General features: G+C 41.1%; 1 protein-coding gene across 6 annotated transcripts in view; it reads left to right on the top strand.

Annotated features, from left to right (window-relative positions):
- herc2 (HECT and RLD domain containing E3 ubiquitin protein ligase 2) overlaps positions 1-14,481 on the top strand; it is a 133,342-nt gene that overhangs the window by 97,409 nt on the left and 21,452 nt on the right. For all 6 annotated transcript variants that reach the window (XM_042334465.1, XM_042334462.1, XM_042334464.1 and 3 more), the window contains 16 exons: positions 631-712; positions 2,180-2,323; positions 2,413-2,503; positions 3,146-3,323; positions 4,184-4,265; positions 4,652-4,823; positions 4,941-5,085; positions 6,102-6,327; positions 7,480-7,651; positions 8,173-8,362; positions 9,251-9,394; positions 9,757-9,948; positions 10,388-10,541; positions 10,712-10,819; positions 11,746-11,877; positions 13,696-13,854. In XM_042334465.1, coding sequence (XP_042190399.1) covers positions 631-712; positions 2,180-2,323; positions 2,413-2,503; positions 3,146-3,323; positions 4,184-4,265; positions 4,652-4,823; positions 4,941-5,085; positions 6,102-6,327; positions 7,480-7,651; positions 8,173-8,362; positions 9,251-9,394; positions 9,757-9,948; positions 10,388-10,541; positions 10,712-10,819; positions 11,746-11,877; positions 13,696-13,854 — 2,371 coding nt within the window. The remainder of the gene's footprint in view (positions 1-630; positions 713-2,179; positions 2,324-2,412; positions 2,504-3,145; positions 3,324-4,183; positions 4,266-4,651; positions 4,824-4,940; positions 5,086-6,101; positions 6,328-7,479; positions 7,652-8,172; positions 8,363-9,250; positions 9,395-9,756; positions 9,949-10,387; positions 10,542-10,711; positions 10,820-11,745; positions 11,878-13,695; positions 13,855-14,481) is intronic.

Below are 14,481 nucleotides of genomic sequence, written 5' to 3'. Positions count from 1 at the left end.
TCTGTGGTGGAAGTTTAAGCAAGGTCTTCTGTATATGAATTTTGTTTCAACATTTTGTAATGCAACATTTCAACATGATCTATTATGGGACATTCACCACAAAGCGGGGCATTTCTAACATCAGGTCTGAATGTGACAAAGTCTTGACAGTTTGGGCTGCATTAGGAGTGAGGCAGTGGCTGATATGGGTGATATTGACAATATGGGGGTTAATAATCCCTCCAAAATAATAATAATTTGGTCATTCAATCCATGTGGGACCCAGCTGTGCGCAATTGGCTGGATTCCTATGAAATTCCCAATTCATATCATATCAATGGATATCACCATTGATGGTAAAAAGAGAATTAAAGGGGAATTAAAGCGGTAGGGAAGAGTTCATGAGCAGTTGTAGGAAATGATCTCCGAATGGACTAATTTATTTTAGTCTCAATCAGAGAACAAGTTGTTTATTGCAAGACTCTTTGTTTCAGGGATTTAAAAAAGGATAATATTACTTAAAAGCTTAATTGTAGAGTCTCCCATCCTAAATTACGTTTGTTAACATTCAATAATTTTAATTTCTAGTGATGGAAATGATAACTGTTACTATTTTTTCAAAACTAACTATTTCGATCTCTTCACTTTTAGATAAAGGTCCCCACATTTTCTGAGACATTATCAGCATTAAATGTTGTACAAGTGGCCGGTGGTTCCAAAAGCCTTTTTGCAGGTATTGTTGCAATATTTTTCTAATCCTTACTAAGGAATCTTGCATTTTAATCTTTTCCGATCAGCCGGGTGGCTGCCACCTACGAAAACCGCGCTCAAGTTTCCTTTAGTGTATCTAAACTACATGAGAATTCCACATAAGTATGTCGCCTACAAATGGAAATTTTTCCAGTGTCTGAAATGGAATGTGCACTCTCTCCCTGGAGGGATGCACTCTGCTTACTTAATTCTGGAGAGTATTTAGGCACAGGTTTGTGAGAGCCAAGGTTTGGGAAATCCATTTTTTGCATTGAGTTACTGCTGGAGATTAATCAGCTAAAAATGCATCACTTGTCTTCGAGCGCAAAAGTTTGGTAGTCCTTTTGCTGCTTGTCCATCTAGCACCGCCATACTCTTTAGGGCTTTGACCAGTAAGGTTAACAGTAGCTGAGTGGGAAGAATCTCTGCTCCCAATCTGCCCCAAATCCAGCTGATGAGTTAGGGAACACTGGTTTGTCATCAGCAGCACCCTGGGTACTGTGGGTCTACTGGCTCATGAAACTGATTGCAAACCACTTGGTTCTCACATTGTGTTGTCCAAGCAAGCCAACTTGGAGCCTGATTTCAGCTCCTAAAGAGACCCCGTTTCATCCCCTCCTCCAGACAGTAGTCATGAGTTGGTCATTTGTCATCAACAAACGTTTGAGCGAAAAAGCAGATTTGTGTTTTATTTCTACAGTGAACTGACTTTGTGGCATCTCTGAATATGGCTTCCATTTTTACAATGGTACTGGTTTCTAGGCATTATATCAGTTGCTGCAAACATTGCCTTTAATGTATTGCACGTTTCAGAAGTCTGCACCCAGAGTAGATTGAAGAATGGTAACTGCAGTGTATGCCAGCCAATGTTTCAGCTCTTTGTGAGTATTTGGCTGATGTGCTGTTTTGTTAATTGAGATACAGATCCTGTCAGTGCTACATCACTGAGTTGGTAAAGTGATAGATAAATTGACTGATGTTAGGAGTTTCTCCTTCCCTTCTTTAAAATGCAGCATATCTGAGAAGCATCAAATTGACTAAAGTATTAAGCCATAGAAGCCCATGTTTGTTTCATGTATAAGTCGAGATAATTCATTTTCTACACGAAAGCTGAAATATAAAGACATTGTATCAGCTGCCCTTTTATATGATCTTATAGCGACAAACATTTAAAGGTGTTTTCTCATTGTTTTTCCCCCTTTCGTTTTTAGTGTTTTAGTTGAGCTGTATTCAAAGAATAAGGAAGCTTTTGGTGAATGTGGCTGATTTTTCATTCTTGGAACGATCCAATAGTCTAATCACTTATTTACTGTAGTGACATTTGTGGATATGGACTTTTTTCTGATTTCATTATATTTGTCTTTAAAAGTTTCCTTACCTTAACATTTTTTTCCATGAGAAGAAGGGTAATTCGCTTTGCTTTGCTGACTTTGCTATGTGTATTTTGCAGTAACCGCTGAGGGTAAAGTTTATGCTTGTGGGGAAGCTACAAATGGGAGACTTGGACTGGGGTTATCCAGTGGAACAATACCTATCCCGCGACAGATTACTGCGCTCAGCAATTATGTTGTGAAGAAAGTAGCTGTGCATTCAGGTATCTAATTAAAATGCTTTATAAAACCTTGTGTTGTGTGATATTAACGTTTATTGCCGTGAAATTTTAAAATCTCATCGTGTTGGCAGGTGGTCGTCATGCAATGGCTTTAACTGTTGATGGGAAGGTCTTTTCCTGGGGTGAAGGAGATGATGGAAAACTTGGACACTTCAGTAGAATGTGAGTCTTTTTACTTTGCTAACTGAGATTCATCGTATTGGCCCAACAAATATTACGACTAGAGTTTAAAGTGTGGTGTGCATGCTCTCTGGTCAAGGTGCTTTTTTACCCTTTCTCACCTGCCCCCCCCTCCGGCCCCATGTAGAGGGGAAAATTATATTTATAAAATTATACTTCCCTTGTGACAATGGGTCATCGCTGTTGTTACTAGGGACAGTCTTCCTCTAGAAATAGATGCCTCCTATGTGTACATTAGGGGAGATGCATCCTGGAATCTCTATTGAATTTAATGTGGTTGGAGCCAATCTAGCTTCAGGAAAGTTTGATATGCACACTAATAGCAAAAAGCACATCTAATAACGTTGGTTCAGTGGCTATAAATCTTCCCCCTAAACTGTTTCACGGCTCCTAATAAACTTAGTGGAGTCACCACAGGATAGAAGCAGTTCTTTCCAATCAGTGAGTTTGCTGGTGTCTGGGACTGTGGAGGTCATTCCTAAGTATCTTAAATAAGTCAGACAATATATTGATGAATATGTTCATTTCAGCTCGATTTTGTGAGAAAATACCAGTTTATTAGGGATTCACTGGTATTGTAATCTACTTCATCTGTTTTTTGTGTTCCTTAAACATGCTTTTCAGGAATTGTGACAAACCAAGACTGATTGAGGCATTGAAAACCAAACGCATTCGGGATATTGCGTGTGGGAGTTCCCACAGTGCTGCAATCACCTCCAGTGGTGAACTCTACACATGGGGCCTTGGGGAGTATGGCAGACTTGGGCACGGAGATAACACAACACAACTGAGACCAAAATTGGTATGTTTGATTGTTTCAAATTGTTCATATGTTGCACAAGAAAATCCAAACCATTTGTGTTGTAAAGTAAAATCCAAAGAAACTGATTCGTAAATCTGATTTCTTCCAATAGTTTGATTATTCCCCCCCCCACCCAAAGATAGTTGGTTTGCTTCTTTCCATTCGCTTTGCGTGGAGTCCTGTAGCTCAGTGGTTAGAGCACTCGCTTTGCAAGTGAGAGACCTGAGTTCAATTCCAGGCAGAGGGCGAAACCTTGGGCAAGTTTCCTTACTCCACACAGAGCCTAATAATAATCCCTCCAAAAAACCAAAAACAATAATTAAATTGGTCATTTTCAATCTACGACTGTTTGTGGGACATTGCTGTGCGCAATTGGCTGCCGCGTTCGCCCACAAATATACAGTCAATTCACTTTACAGTGTGTTCTGTGAAGCGCTTTGGGACGTCCTTCTGACGTGAAAAGCGCTATATCAAATGCAAGGATTATTATTATAGGATTATTATTATTTTACTTCAGTCAGGAGGTGAGTGCTCCAAGCTGCACAATGCTCATAATTTCTGTGTATAATTGGCTGTCACATTTCGCCCACAAAATATAGTCAATCCAACAACAAAGTACCTGTTTATAGTGGAAAGACGTCCCAGGGCACTGAATCCATCTAACAATATACTCGGAGGTGTTTTGAGATGTCTCAGTGACCTGATAAGGCGCTATATCAAATGCAAGGATTATTATTATGTTATGATTGTAGGCCAGTCAGATGGAAATGTTCTTGTTTTCTCTCATAGTCTGCATAACTTTTTTTTATAAAGACGCTGCACTGCATCAAGATAGATGTTAACATCTTGTAAATTTACAGATAAAGGTTCTCCTGGGTCATCGAGTTATCCAAGTGGCTTGTGGAAGTCGAGATGCACAAACTCTGGCACTGACGGATGAAGGTAAACTCTACTGATCTTCACAAACCTCAGTTGCTTGCCTTTAGACCTAGTTTTAATGTGGAGTCCTGAAGCTTTGTGGTTAGAGCACTGCAATGCAAACGAGAGTTGTTTTCCTAGCATTAAGTAGGAGCCCGGTTGCTAGTCATTTGGCAGATCGCTTTTCCAGGGGTAATAATCCCTTCAAAAAATAATAATAATTCGGTCAATCAATCCACTACTGTGTGTGGGACACTGCTGTGCGCAATGGGCTGCTGCATTTTGCCCACACTCGATTCCCATTACAGTATATCCTGTGAAGCGCTTTGAGATGTCTCGAAGACGTGGTATGGTCCTATATCAAACGCAAATATTATTAATAACTATTATTGGTGCCATATTTTCCACAGGTCTGGTGTTTTCCTGGGGAGATGGCGACTTTGGAAAGCTGGGACGCGGAGGAAGTGAAGGTTGCAATGTTCCGCAAAACATTGAAAGGCTCAATGGCCAGGGAGTCTGTCAGATCGAGTGCGGTGCTCAGTTCTCTTTGGCACTTACGAAGTCGGGAGTGGTATGGACCTGGTAGGTTTTAATTTAAATGCTATATTCCAGCATAAATATTTTATTGTCTCCTGAAATGAATAAAGATTTTAATAGGTTCTAGAGAACAGGCTAAAGCAGTTCCATTCTTGTACACAGGGGCAAAGGCGACTACTTCAGGTTGGGCCATGGCACTGATGTTCATGTCCGGAAGCCGCAAGTGGTTGAGGGCCTACGTGGGAAGAAGATCATTCATGTCGCTGTGGGTGCATTGCACTGCCTTGCTGTCTCTGACACAGGCCAGGTACGTGGTGCATTTGTCTAACAAAGTAGGCAAATAGTTCCGGATAAAGATGAATTTGACTAAAGGGTCTAACGTGCACTGATTTCTAAATTACTTGATACAGAAACTAGAGTGGAGACTCTTGGTAACTGGAAATACATCACATAATATGTTGGCCCACAAAAACTCCACTCCAAAAGTGTTTACATTGGAGTAGTGTTTGTGTTAGCACATTGTACTATTGGTTTCCTTCTTGAGCAATCTTGATGGAACACAAAAGAAGAGAGGAGGTCTGATACAAGTGATCAAAATGATGAGATGTTTTGATGCAGTAAAATAGGGCAAAACGTTTTCCACTAGTACGTGAGTCACTAACTAAATTGCCAAAGATTTATAAGTTTGAAATAATTTTCAAAATTAACAACAACAAATTACATGTGTATAGCTCCTTTCACATCAGAAAGACATCCCAAGGCGCTGGACAGTCAAAGAGCTGGTTGTTGGGATCAGGAGGGGTAGAGGGCAGGGATGGTAGGGGTAGGAGGGTGACCAAAGGCGCGGTCGAAGAGGAGAGTCTTGAGACGGGTCTTGGAGGCAAGAGAGGGGGCGAGGCGGAGGGACTGTGGGATGGAGTTCAAGATGGTGGGCGTAGAGAGGCTGATGGAGTGGGCCATCAGACATGTCCTCATTCCTGCAAGCCAAACCCCTATGTTTAAGGGTATCTTAGCTGGACAAGTCCAGTGAAACGTAGTGCTTCGACCAGTAAGATGCATGGATACCACTATTACCATCTACTTCAGTCAACTCACCTCAGTTTTCAAGGATTTAGTTTTACTAGTTTTGTTGATGATAAGTGGTTAAATAGGGCTCATTCAGTGAATTGCTGTGGCAGGTACTCTGTTTAAACTTATTGTATAAGGTGACTTGCTAATCGTATTACAACAATTTGCATTTATATAGCGCCCTTCACACAAGATTGTTCCCAGAGTGTTTACATTTTAACAAAGATCTTTTGTTTTCTAACGTTACATGTATAGGTTTACGCTTGGGGAGATAATGACCACGGACAGCAAGGAAATGGAACCACAACTGTGAATAGGAAACCTACCCTTGTTCAAGGTCTGGAGGGACAGAAAATCACTCGTGTTGCGTGTGGCTCCTCTCACAGTGTAGCCTGGACCACAGTGGATGTAGCCACGCCATCAGTACATGAGCCGGTCCTGTTCCAAACTGCCAGGGACCCTCTGGGTGCTTCATACTTGGGTAACTGCTGACTAATATTAACTTGATAACCATTTAATTGCTTTGCCAATCATAACTCTGCAATGTTAAGTTTTTAACAGCAAATCCTGTGACGTTTCAACGTGATGAGGCTCTGCATAAAATTCAGATGTTATCAGAGCACAGCTGTGATGTTCTCCTGACATGGCATTTTGAATTCTAATAGACAGAATGTGCTAAATTTTCAGCAGTGCATATATTCATATTGGTGGGGCTGATTGGAAGTTGTAACTGGTGAATGATTTCTGTGATATCATCCTGTCTTAGTGATAGCCCTCTCGTCTCTGACTTGGAACATTGTGGGTTCAAGCCCCACTTCGAGACTTGAACTCACATAGTCTAAGCTGACTCTCCAATACAGTGGTGGGGGTGCATTGCATTGTTGGAGGTGTCATCCTTTGGTTGAGATGTTAAACCAAGGTCCTACCTGCCTGTTCAGGTGAAGATCCTATGGCACTATTTTAAAAAAGGGAGTTCCTCCTGGGATCCTGGCCAACAATCGCCCAGATAAAATTAGTCATTTTTTTCACGGCTGTTTGTGGGGCATTTCTGTGTAATAATTGGGCATTGCTGTGTAGTAATTGGGCTGCCACATTTGCCTACAAATACACATTGCCTTGTGTCCTCCATCCCACCACCAGTACTAGGGCTTTTAGTGTATCTGTCCCAATCTCTGGAACTCCATTTCATCAACTCGCTTCTTTAAAGTCTGCCTTAAGACCTTCCTTTTTGCACTTTTGGCCATGTTTTTCCTCCTCCAATCCCTTCAGGCCCCACCACATAGGTTGTCCAGTATCTTGGAACATTCTCGCAATGTGAAAGGCGCTATATAGATGTAAATTGGTATTGTGTATTTATATAGTGTCTTTCACGTTGGGAAGACGTCTTTACACTGCTGACTGGTTACCTGAGCAGGATGGTTGGGAGCTTTTATGATTCTGGTATAAAATATGAATTCCAAATTGCAATGGTTTTATTTGAGGATTTAAAACAAAACTATATTGGTAGTTGGTTTACTGAGCATGCCTGAAATAAGAGTGTGATTTGACAACTATGTTTATTAAATATCCAGGAAATTTTAGAGAACATTACATCACAAATGTGTTTAACTCTAAACATTGTTGATTTCTGTAGGTGTTCAATCTGATGCAGATTCTACGACTGTTAGCAACAAAAGTATTGGCCCAAATAGTTCAAAGCCCAATCGTCCATCTCTGGCCAAGATTCTACTGTCATTGGATGGGAACCATGGCAAGCAGCAGGCATTATCCCACGTGCTGACAGCTCTGCAGATCATGTATTCCAGGTAGGAACCATTGCAGAAAACATTCCTTTCAGTGGACAGTAAAATCAGTGAGTTAATTAGTCAGGACATTACTGAACAGCAACAAAAATTACATTTGTATAGCACTTTTCATGTCGGGGGGGACATCGCAAGGCGCTGCAGTTATGCAGATATTTGAGTGGCAAATGTGTCTGCTGTGTTTATACAGCAACTTGAATTCTTGCACTGATGAGACTGCATACAGATGTGTGTGCGTGTGTTCTATTCTCTACTGAAGTATGCAAGTGATTATTTGTGATCACCAATTGGATAAATATCTGGAAATGTTTGAATTAAACCTATCTTATCAGGATTCAGGAATGCTATACAAGTGGTATCTGTTCCCTAGTTATCTTTTAATTCTCTGTCTGGCCTAAAACAGAAACTGCTGCAAAGCTGATTCTGAGCATCAAAATCATTGCGTTTAAATTCCTTTATCCTTTTCCCAATTTAATTTGACTGAATTGATATTGTGATTCTTTTAAATTAAATGTGCCCTCCAGGGATGCTTTGGTGGAAGCCTTGATGCCAGCCAGCATGATTGCACCAGTGGAATGTCCATCATCAATGTCTCCTGTACCACCGGCCGACTCCTCTCCAGCCACCAGCCCAAGTGGTGGAGATTCTTCAGAAGCCGTCAGTGATGGAGAAGAAAGATTAAGTCCGAATCCCTGGCAAGATCGGAGAGGGGAGGTGAGAGGACACCTGGCGGTCTGGAATTACACGAGACCCATAATTATAAATGCTAATCTTCTGTATGAAATTATCTCGAGTTTGGATTATTTTAGTGCACATTCAAAAACACACACACAGTGAAACATTTTGAATCGGGAATGAACAAATTCCTTCATACAAGCAATAAGGATAAAGAACAGGATTCTGAGCTTTTCATATGAAGCATTTATATTATACTAATAAGGAAGTGGTGATGATCTGTATAAGACATGGGTTAAGCAATTGGCTGCTGAGTTTCGCCCACAAATATACAGTCAATTCACTTTTCAGTCTATTCTGTGAAGCACTTTGAGACATTTAGAAGACATGAAAAGCACTATATCAAATGCAAGGATTATTATTATAAGCCACACTTTTAGGACTGTTTCTTTAACTTTTTTTACTCGGGGAGAATAAACGGAGAATGCAGGCACCTATTTTATTTTTTCCTTTTTCCTGCTGCTGTCATCACACGATCAACATAATAATAATCCTTGCATTTGCTATAGTGCTTTTCATGTCTTCTAAATGTCTCAAAGCCCTTCACAGAATATACTGTAAAGTGAATTGACTGTCTCCAGGCGAAACGCGGCAGCCAATTCCCACAATTGAAGTGACCAATTTTTATTATTGTTTTCTTTTTATTAATATCAGTGTGCAGCGTAAAGAATCTTGCCCAATGTTTCGCCCTGCTGGGAATCGAACGCAGGTCTCTCGCTTGCGAGTCGAGCGCTCTAACCACTGAGCTACAGGACTCCCATATGTGATGACAGCAACCAAAAATTTTTAGTGGAACTCTGGTATAGAGGAGCCTGCAAGTTCAACGAAGACAGTGATTTTTGAAATGTCCTTTTTTTTTTCTTGAAGGTTATGTCTTCAGAAGAAGCTGTGACCCCATCATCAGCTGTAACTCCCTCGGCCTCGGCCGCTTCCTCTCGTCCTTTCATTCCTGTAACTGATGATCCTCGGGCTGCCAGTATCATAGCCGAGACTATGACCAAGACAAAGGAGGTAATACACATTGTGCCAATCTGATTGTAAATTTACTTTATTATAAAAGAGTAATGCTGTGTATGTAAGTAATTGTATCAGGAAATAATGCTGGATATATTTCAGTGGGTGTGTCGGGGAGTGATATGGGTATGCATTGGCTTTTGTTGGGGTAAATCAGTGATGGCCAACTTGTGGAAGTGGCCTGTGGGTCAGTCAAGAAGTGCCCCCCCCCCCCCCCCCCCACCCCCAGAACAATCGCATGAGTGTAGGTCAGTCTCGAAGCTCATGTGGTGTATAAACACCGGCAGAGACTATTGGGGCTGCTGGCCTGTCTCTGTGATATGGTTTCTATGTAAATATTGTTTTCTTTTCCTCTAAAGGATGCAGAAAGCCAGACGAAATCATCGGGGCCAGAACCACAGCACTTGGATGAATTCACAAGCCTTCTTGTGCCTGATGACACTCGAGTAATGGTTGACTTACTCAAGCTAGCTGTGTCCACCCGTGCTGGTGAAAAAGGCAAAGATGTTTTGTCAGCTGTGCTTTCAGCCATGGGAACCGCTTATCCACAGGTATGTATAGATCCTACATTGCAGATCATAGAATCCTGACTCACGAACAGCAGGTAAGGAATAACCTTTCACAATATACAATGGATAGTTTCTTGGGTATTTCCAGAATACTTCAGAAAAGTTTTGAAGGAATAAATAATGAAAAAGGGAGCACTGCCAGCTAACGTGCCCTTGTTCTCAGCCTCCACACATGCGTAGTAGTCAGGGGTGAATTAAGACGTAACCTCTAAAATAATGCTGTTAACAGGAAGCATTCATTTCATGATCTCCATTTCATCAATAAGCCAATGAGAGGGATTAAGTTTGAGTTGGTCCGGTTTAGTCAACCTTACGGTTAGCAAGATTATCTGCTTTCTGTTAAATAGCATTGATTTAGTTCAATAAAACAATGTTCTGCACTTAGTTCAGCTATGGGTTAAAGTCGATTATCATCCCACAGGTGGCTGACATGATGTTGGAGCTGTGCGTGACTGAGTTGGAAGATGTGGCCTCGGATTCTCAAAGTGGACGTCATTCACCTCAGCCTGTGATCGTGGAGAGCAGTCACCCATACACTGACGACACATCTACCAGTGGAACAGTGAAAATACCAGGTATTTATCGAACAGAGTACTGCTGTTGTAATGTTGCTTTATAAATGGAATCTTGTTGTTGTTGTTGTTATTGAGATCCTCTGTGCAGTGCATCAATTGTCAATTATTTTGTCTACTTAATTTGTAGGAGCAAAGTGAGTAAGTAATCCATTTTTCTGAATGTTCCTAAGGTGCTGAAGGTCTTAGAGTGGAGTTTGACCGCCAGTGTTCTACCGAACGACGCCACGATCCGTTGACCATAATGGACGGTGCAAACAGGATGGTCTCTGTTCGATCAGGTGATAAACTTTTGTTAATGTTGTCTGTTCTTGTGTGCTTATGACTTCAAGATTTGGAAGTGTTTCATTGGGATAGGTTTGCAGTGTTGGTGAAATTACTTTTATATTCCTTTGAACTAACAACCCTCCAGACAAAATTGGTCATTTGTTTTGTGGTAAGCACTTCATGAGTTTTGAGACGTACTCTCAATGTGAACGGCCTCTATAAATGTGAATTGTGTATTTCCAATACAATTTACATTGGTGAGACATAAAACCAAGCCATGAATTAGATGTATAACTGATCCAGTGCTGTCTCTGCTGCTACAGGAGTTTAGAGTGCTCTTGAATAGAATCATAGAATCTTACAGCACAGAAGGAGGCCATTCAGTCCATCGAGCCTCTGATGGCTCTTTGAAAGAGCTACTCAACTAGTCCCACTGCCCTGCTCTCAGGCCATAGCCCTATTTCCTTTTCAAATATCTATCTAATTCCTTTTTGAAAGCTACTATCGAATCACTTGATGTATTTGGTTTTAACAGTAAAGTAACTAATTGATGTATTTGTATGCATATGCATTTATGCTGCACATTCGTTACAGTTTTATCATTAAACATACATATCAGTTGAGCTAAAGTGAACCTCACTGGTGCCTCTCCCTCTCTTTTCCTCCCCCCCACCCCAATCCCACCAATACTGCCTACAGGGGGTGGTTTCAGGAGCAGTGTGGTTTGTACCGATAGTAGTTTAAGTGCAAGTAGTATTTATTGATGCAAATGGTTTTAGGAGGTGGAACTCCTTAGCAATCTATTTTAGAGACCCATAATTCTTTACATTCAAAACCGATATTGGACTGTTTCTGAAATGTGAATGTTTCTTTTCCCTCAAAGCTGACTTTAACCGACACGTACTTGTGTTCTAAACCACTTACACTTTCACTACAACAGGTCGAGAGTGGTCCGACTGGTCCAGTGAGCTGAGAATTCCAGGTGATGAGTTGAAGTGGAAGTTTACCAGTGATGGCTCTGTCAATGGCTGGGGATGGCGATTTACAGTGTACCCTATCATGCCGGCAGCAGGTAAACACACAGTTGCTGCAACTTAGCTTCTTCTGTGTTCTTTATTTTGTTCCCGCTGCTTGGCTACGTGCGTACTGTGATGCAGAATGCCACAGCGCCGCAGTCAACCTGTATAACTACAGGGTGTGCGTACATACATAGGTGCTCTGTGATGCACAATGCCACAGCACCACTTTTACTCAGCAGCCACCAGGTGTAATTGCACTGAAAAACGCAAAACTGAAAATAATTCATGAACGATAGGAGATCCTCGAAAACAAATATGCCCGTGTCACTCCCAGTCCAAGACCTTTCCGATGAGGTATAAGTCATGTCTCTACATCAATCGGTTATCGAAACCCTTTTGAAGCGCAGACAGACATTGTTGTGTTATTGGTGTGTAAATATATATACATATATATAAATGACAGTGCAGCTGAGCAGGACTATCCCATTTTATTGTCCTACATCTCATACATACTTGTCTGGAAATGACATGATGGTAATCCACTTCGAAATTTCAGATGATCTGTTGTCATTCTCTCAGTTTTACGAAGCCCTTTGACCTCCTTGAATGGATTACTACCTTTTAATTTCCTTCTGGGTGTACCACTGATGTATGCTTTATTTGATGTCTTTCCAATCTGTGCTGTTTCATGACATTTCGTCCTTTGCGGAACTGCTATTCACTCATATGATAAGTATTTGGAAAGTGTTCATTATATTTTAACTCGCGTGCACCCATTTGGATCTATAAATCTTTATTCACTGCACATCATTATCAGTTTATCTTTGAGCTTGTTTGTTCTCCTCGCACATCACTCCAGTGAACAATGCCAGGCACCAAGTTTCTCTTGGTTAAAGTGCTGACGAGGAGCGTTCTGATGTACCTGTGGCGTGTTTTTGCATTTTTATCTGGTGGGAGGGCATTGGGGCACTGAGACTCAACATAATTACCAGGATAGGTCACACGGCAGCACCCTAGACTCATCGAAGAAGTGGCTTGATGGTGTAATGTGGAGTTCTGTAGCACAGAAGCGAGAGGACCCAGGTTTGATGCTCGGGCTGGGAAAAACCTTCGGCAAGTTTCCTTACTCCAAGTACCTGTTTACCTGCTGTGTGCAATTGGCGGCAAGGTTTTGCCCACAAAATATACAGTCAATTTACTGTACAGTATATTCTGTGAAGCATTTCAATGACCTGATAAGGCGTTATATCAAATGCAGGGATCAACTTGATTAATAATTACCAGCAGAGGGCGGAAGCCATCACCCGAGGCTCATTTAAGAAATAGCTTGATGCTGTAATGGGGAGACGGTAGGCTGGGTATTTTTGAAGGGTGAGATCAAATGGGCCGAAGGGCCTTCTTCATCTGTACCTCTTTTGTGATCTTGATTTTGGTGCCTCCCTGATGTCATGGCTGAGATCCAAAGAGATTCTGTCTGAGGAATTATAGGCCCATAACTGACAGAATGCACTGTAAAGCGCATTGACTGTATGTGTGTGTGTTTTGCCCACAAATATACAGTCAATTCACTTTACAGTGTATTCTGTGAAGCGCTTTGAGACGTGTAGAAGATGTGAAAAGCGCTATATCAAATGCAAGGATTATTATATTCATTATTTCAGTGCATAATTTCTCTCCTGTCACCCCACTGCTGTACAGCTTTCAGGATACAGACTTGCATGAATGTGTAGCAATTTCAGAAGTGGGTAGATGTAAGCTTGTAACATGAATATTTTTTAAGAATTGATGTTTGGATTTTTTTTTTGCCTTGGCATTAGAGTGAAATGTTCTGCTGCTATTTAATAACATCCAACCTTTAATGTTCTTATCAGGTCCTAAAGATCTTCTCTCAGATCGCTGTATACTGTCGTGTCCATCTATGGATTTAGTTACTTGTCTACTGGATTTCCGGTTAAGCTTTGCATCGAACAGAAGTATTGTGCCTCGTTTAGCTGCCTCTCTGGCTGCTTGTGCTCAGCTGAGTGCCCTTGGTAAGTTTCCTTTTTTAATTGAGAAACCTCAGTGAAGGGCCATGATCCAAATTCAGAATGCTACACCAAGGTTTTCCCCCTCAAATACGGTCCATCCACCCTACAATATATTCTGTGAAGCGCTTTGTGACATTTCAACGATATGATAAGGCGCTATATCAAATGCAAGGATTATTATTATTATTATTAAGGTTCAAAAGGACAAATCAATCGGTCTATCGGTTGGGTGATGCTATCAGATGTTTACCTAAAAAATACACAGTCATTGCAGTTCAAAGTAATTCCAACGATGTACTGTAACATTCAGCTTTGAGACGTCCTTCCGATGTGCAAACCCTTGACTGTCACGTGCCTTGGGACGTCCTCCCAACATGAAGAGTACTATATAAAATGTAAGGGTTATTATTATAATTATTATTTTTATTTTTGAATAATGCAGATTAAATTGGCCTATTGACCAGTTTCTTTGCTGTAACATTCTACTATAATGCAGAGAAGGAGGTGTGCAGGACAGGACATTTAGAGCTTGGCAAATCAAGTGAGGGGAGTCCAGAGGAACACCAAACACTGAAATAGCAAAAAGATGAGAAAGGATGTGAAGGAGAGCGAGATGCCCAATAAATATAA

The sequence above is a fragment of the Callorhinchus milii genome, unplaced genomic scaffold (assembly GCF_018977255.1).
Source record: "Callorhinchus milii isolate IMCB2004 unplaced genomic scaffold, IMCB_Cmil_1.0 Scaffold4, whole genome shotgun sequence".
Lineage (NCBI taxonomy): Eukaryota > Metazoa > Chordata > Chondrichthyes > Chimaeriformes > Callorhinchidae > Callorhinchus > Callorhinchus milii.
Note: the sequence above shows the minus strand (reverse complement) of the source record. Positions and strands in the feature narration are given on the sequence as shown.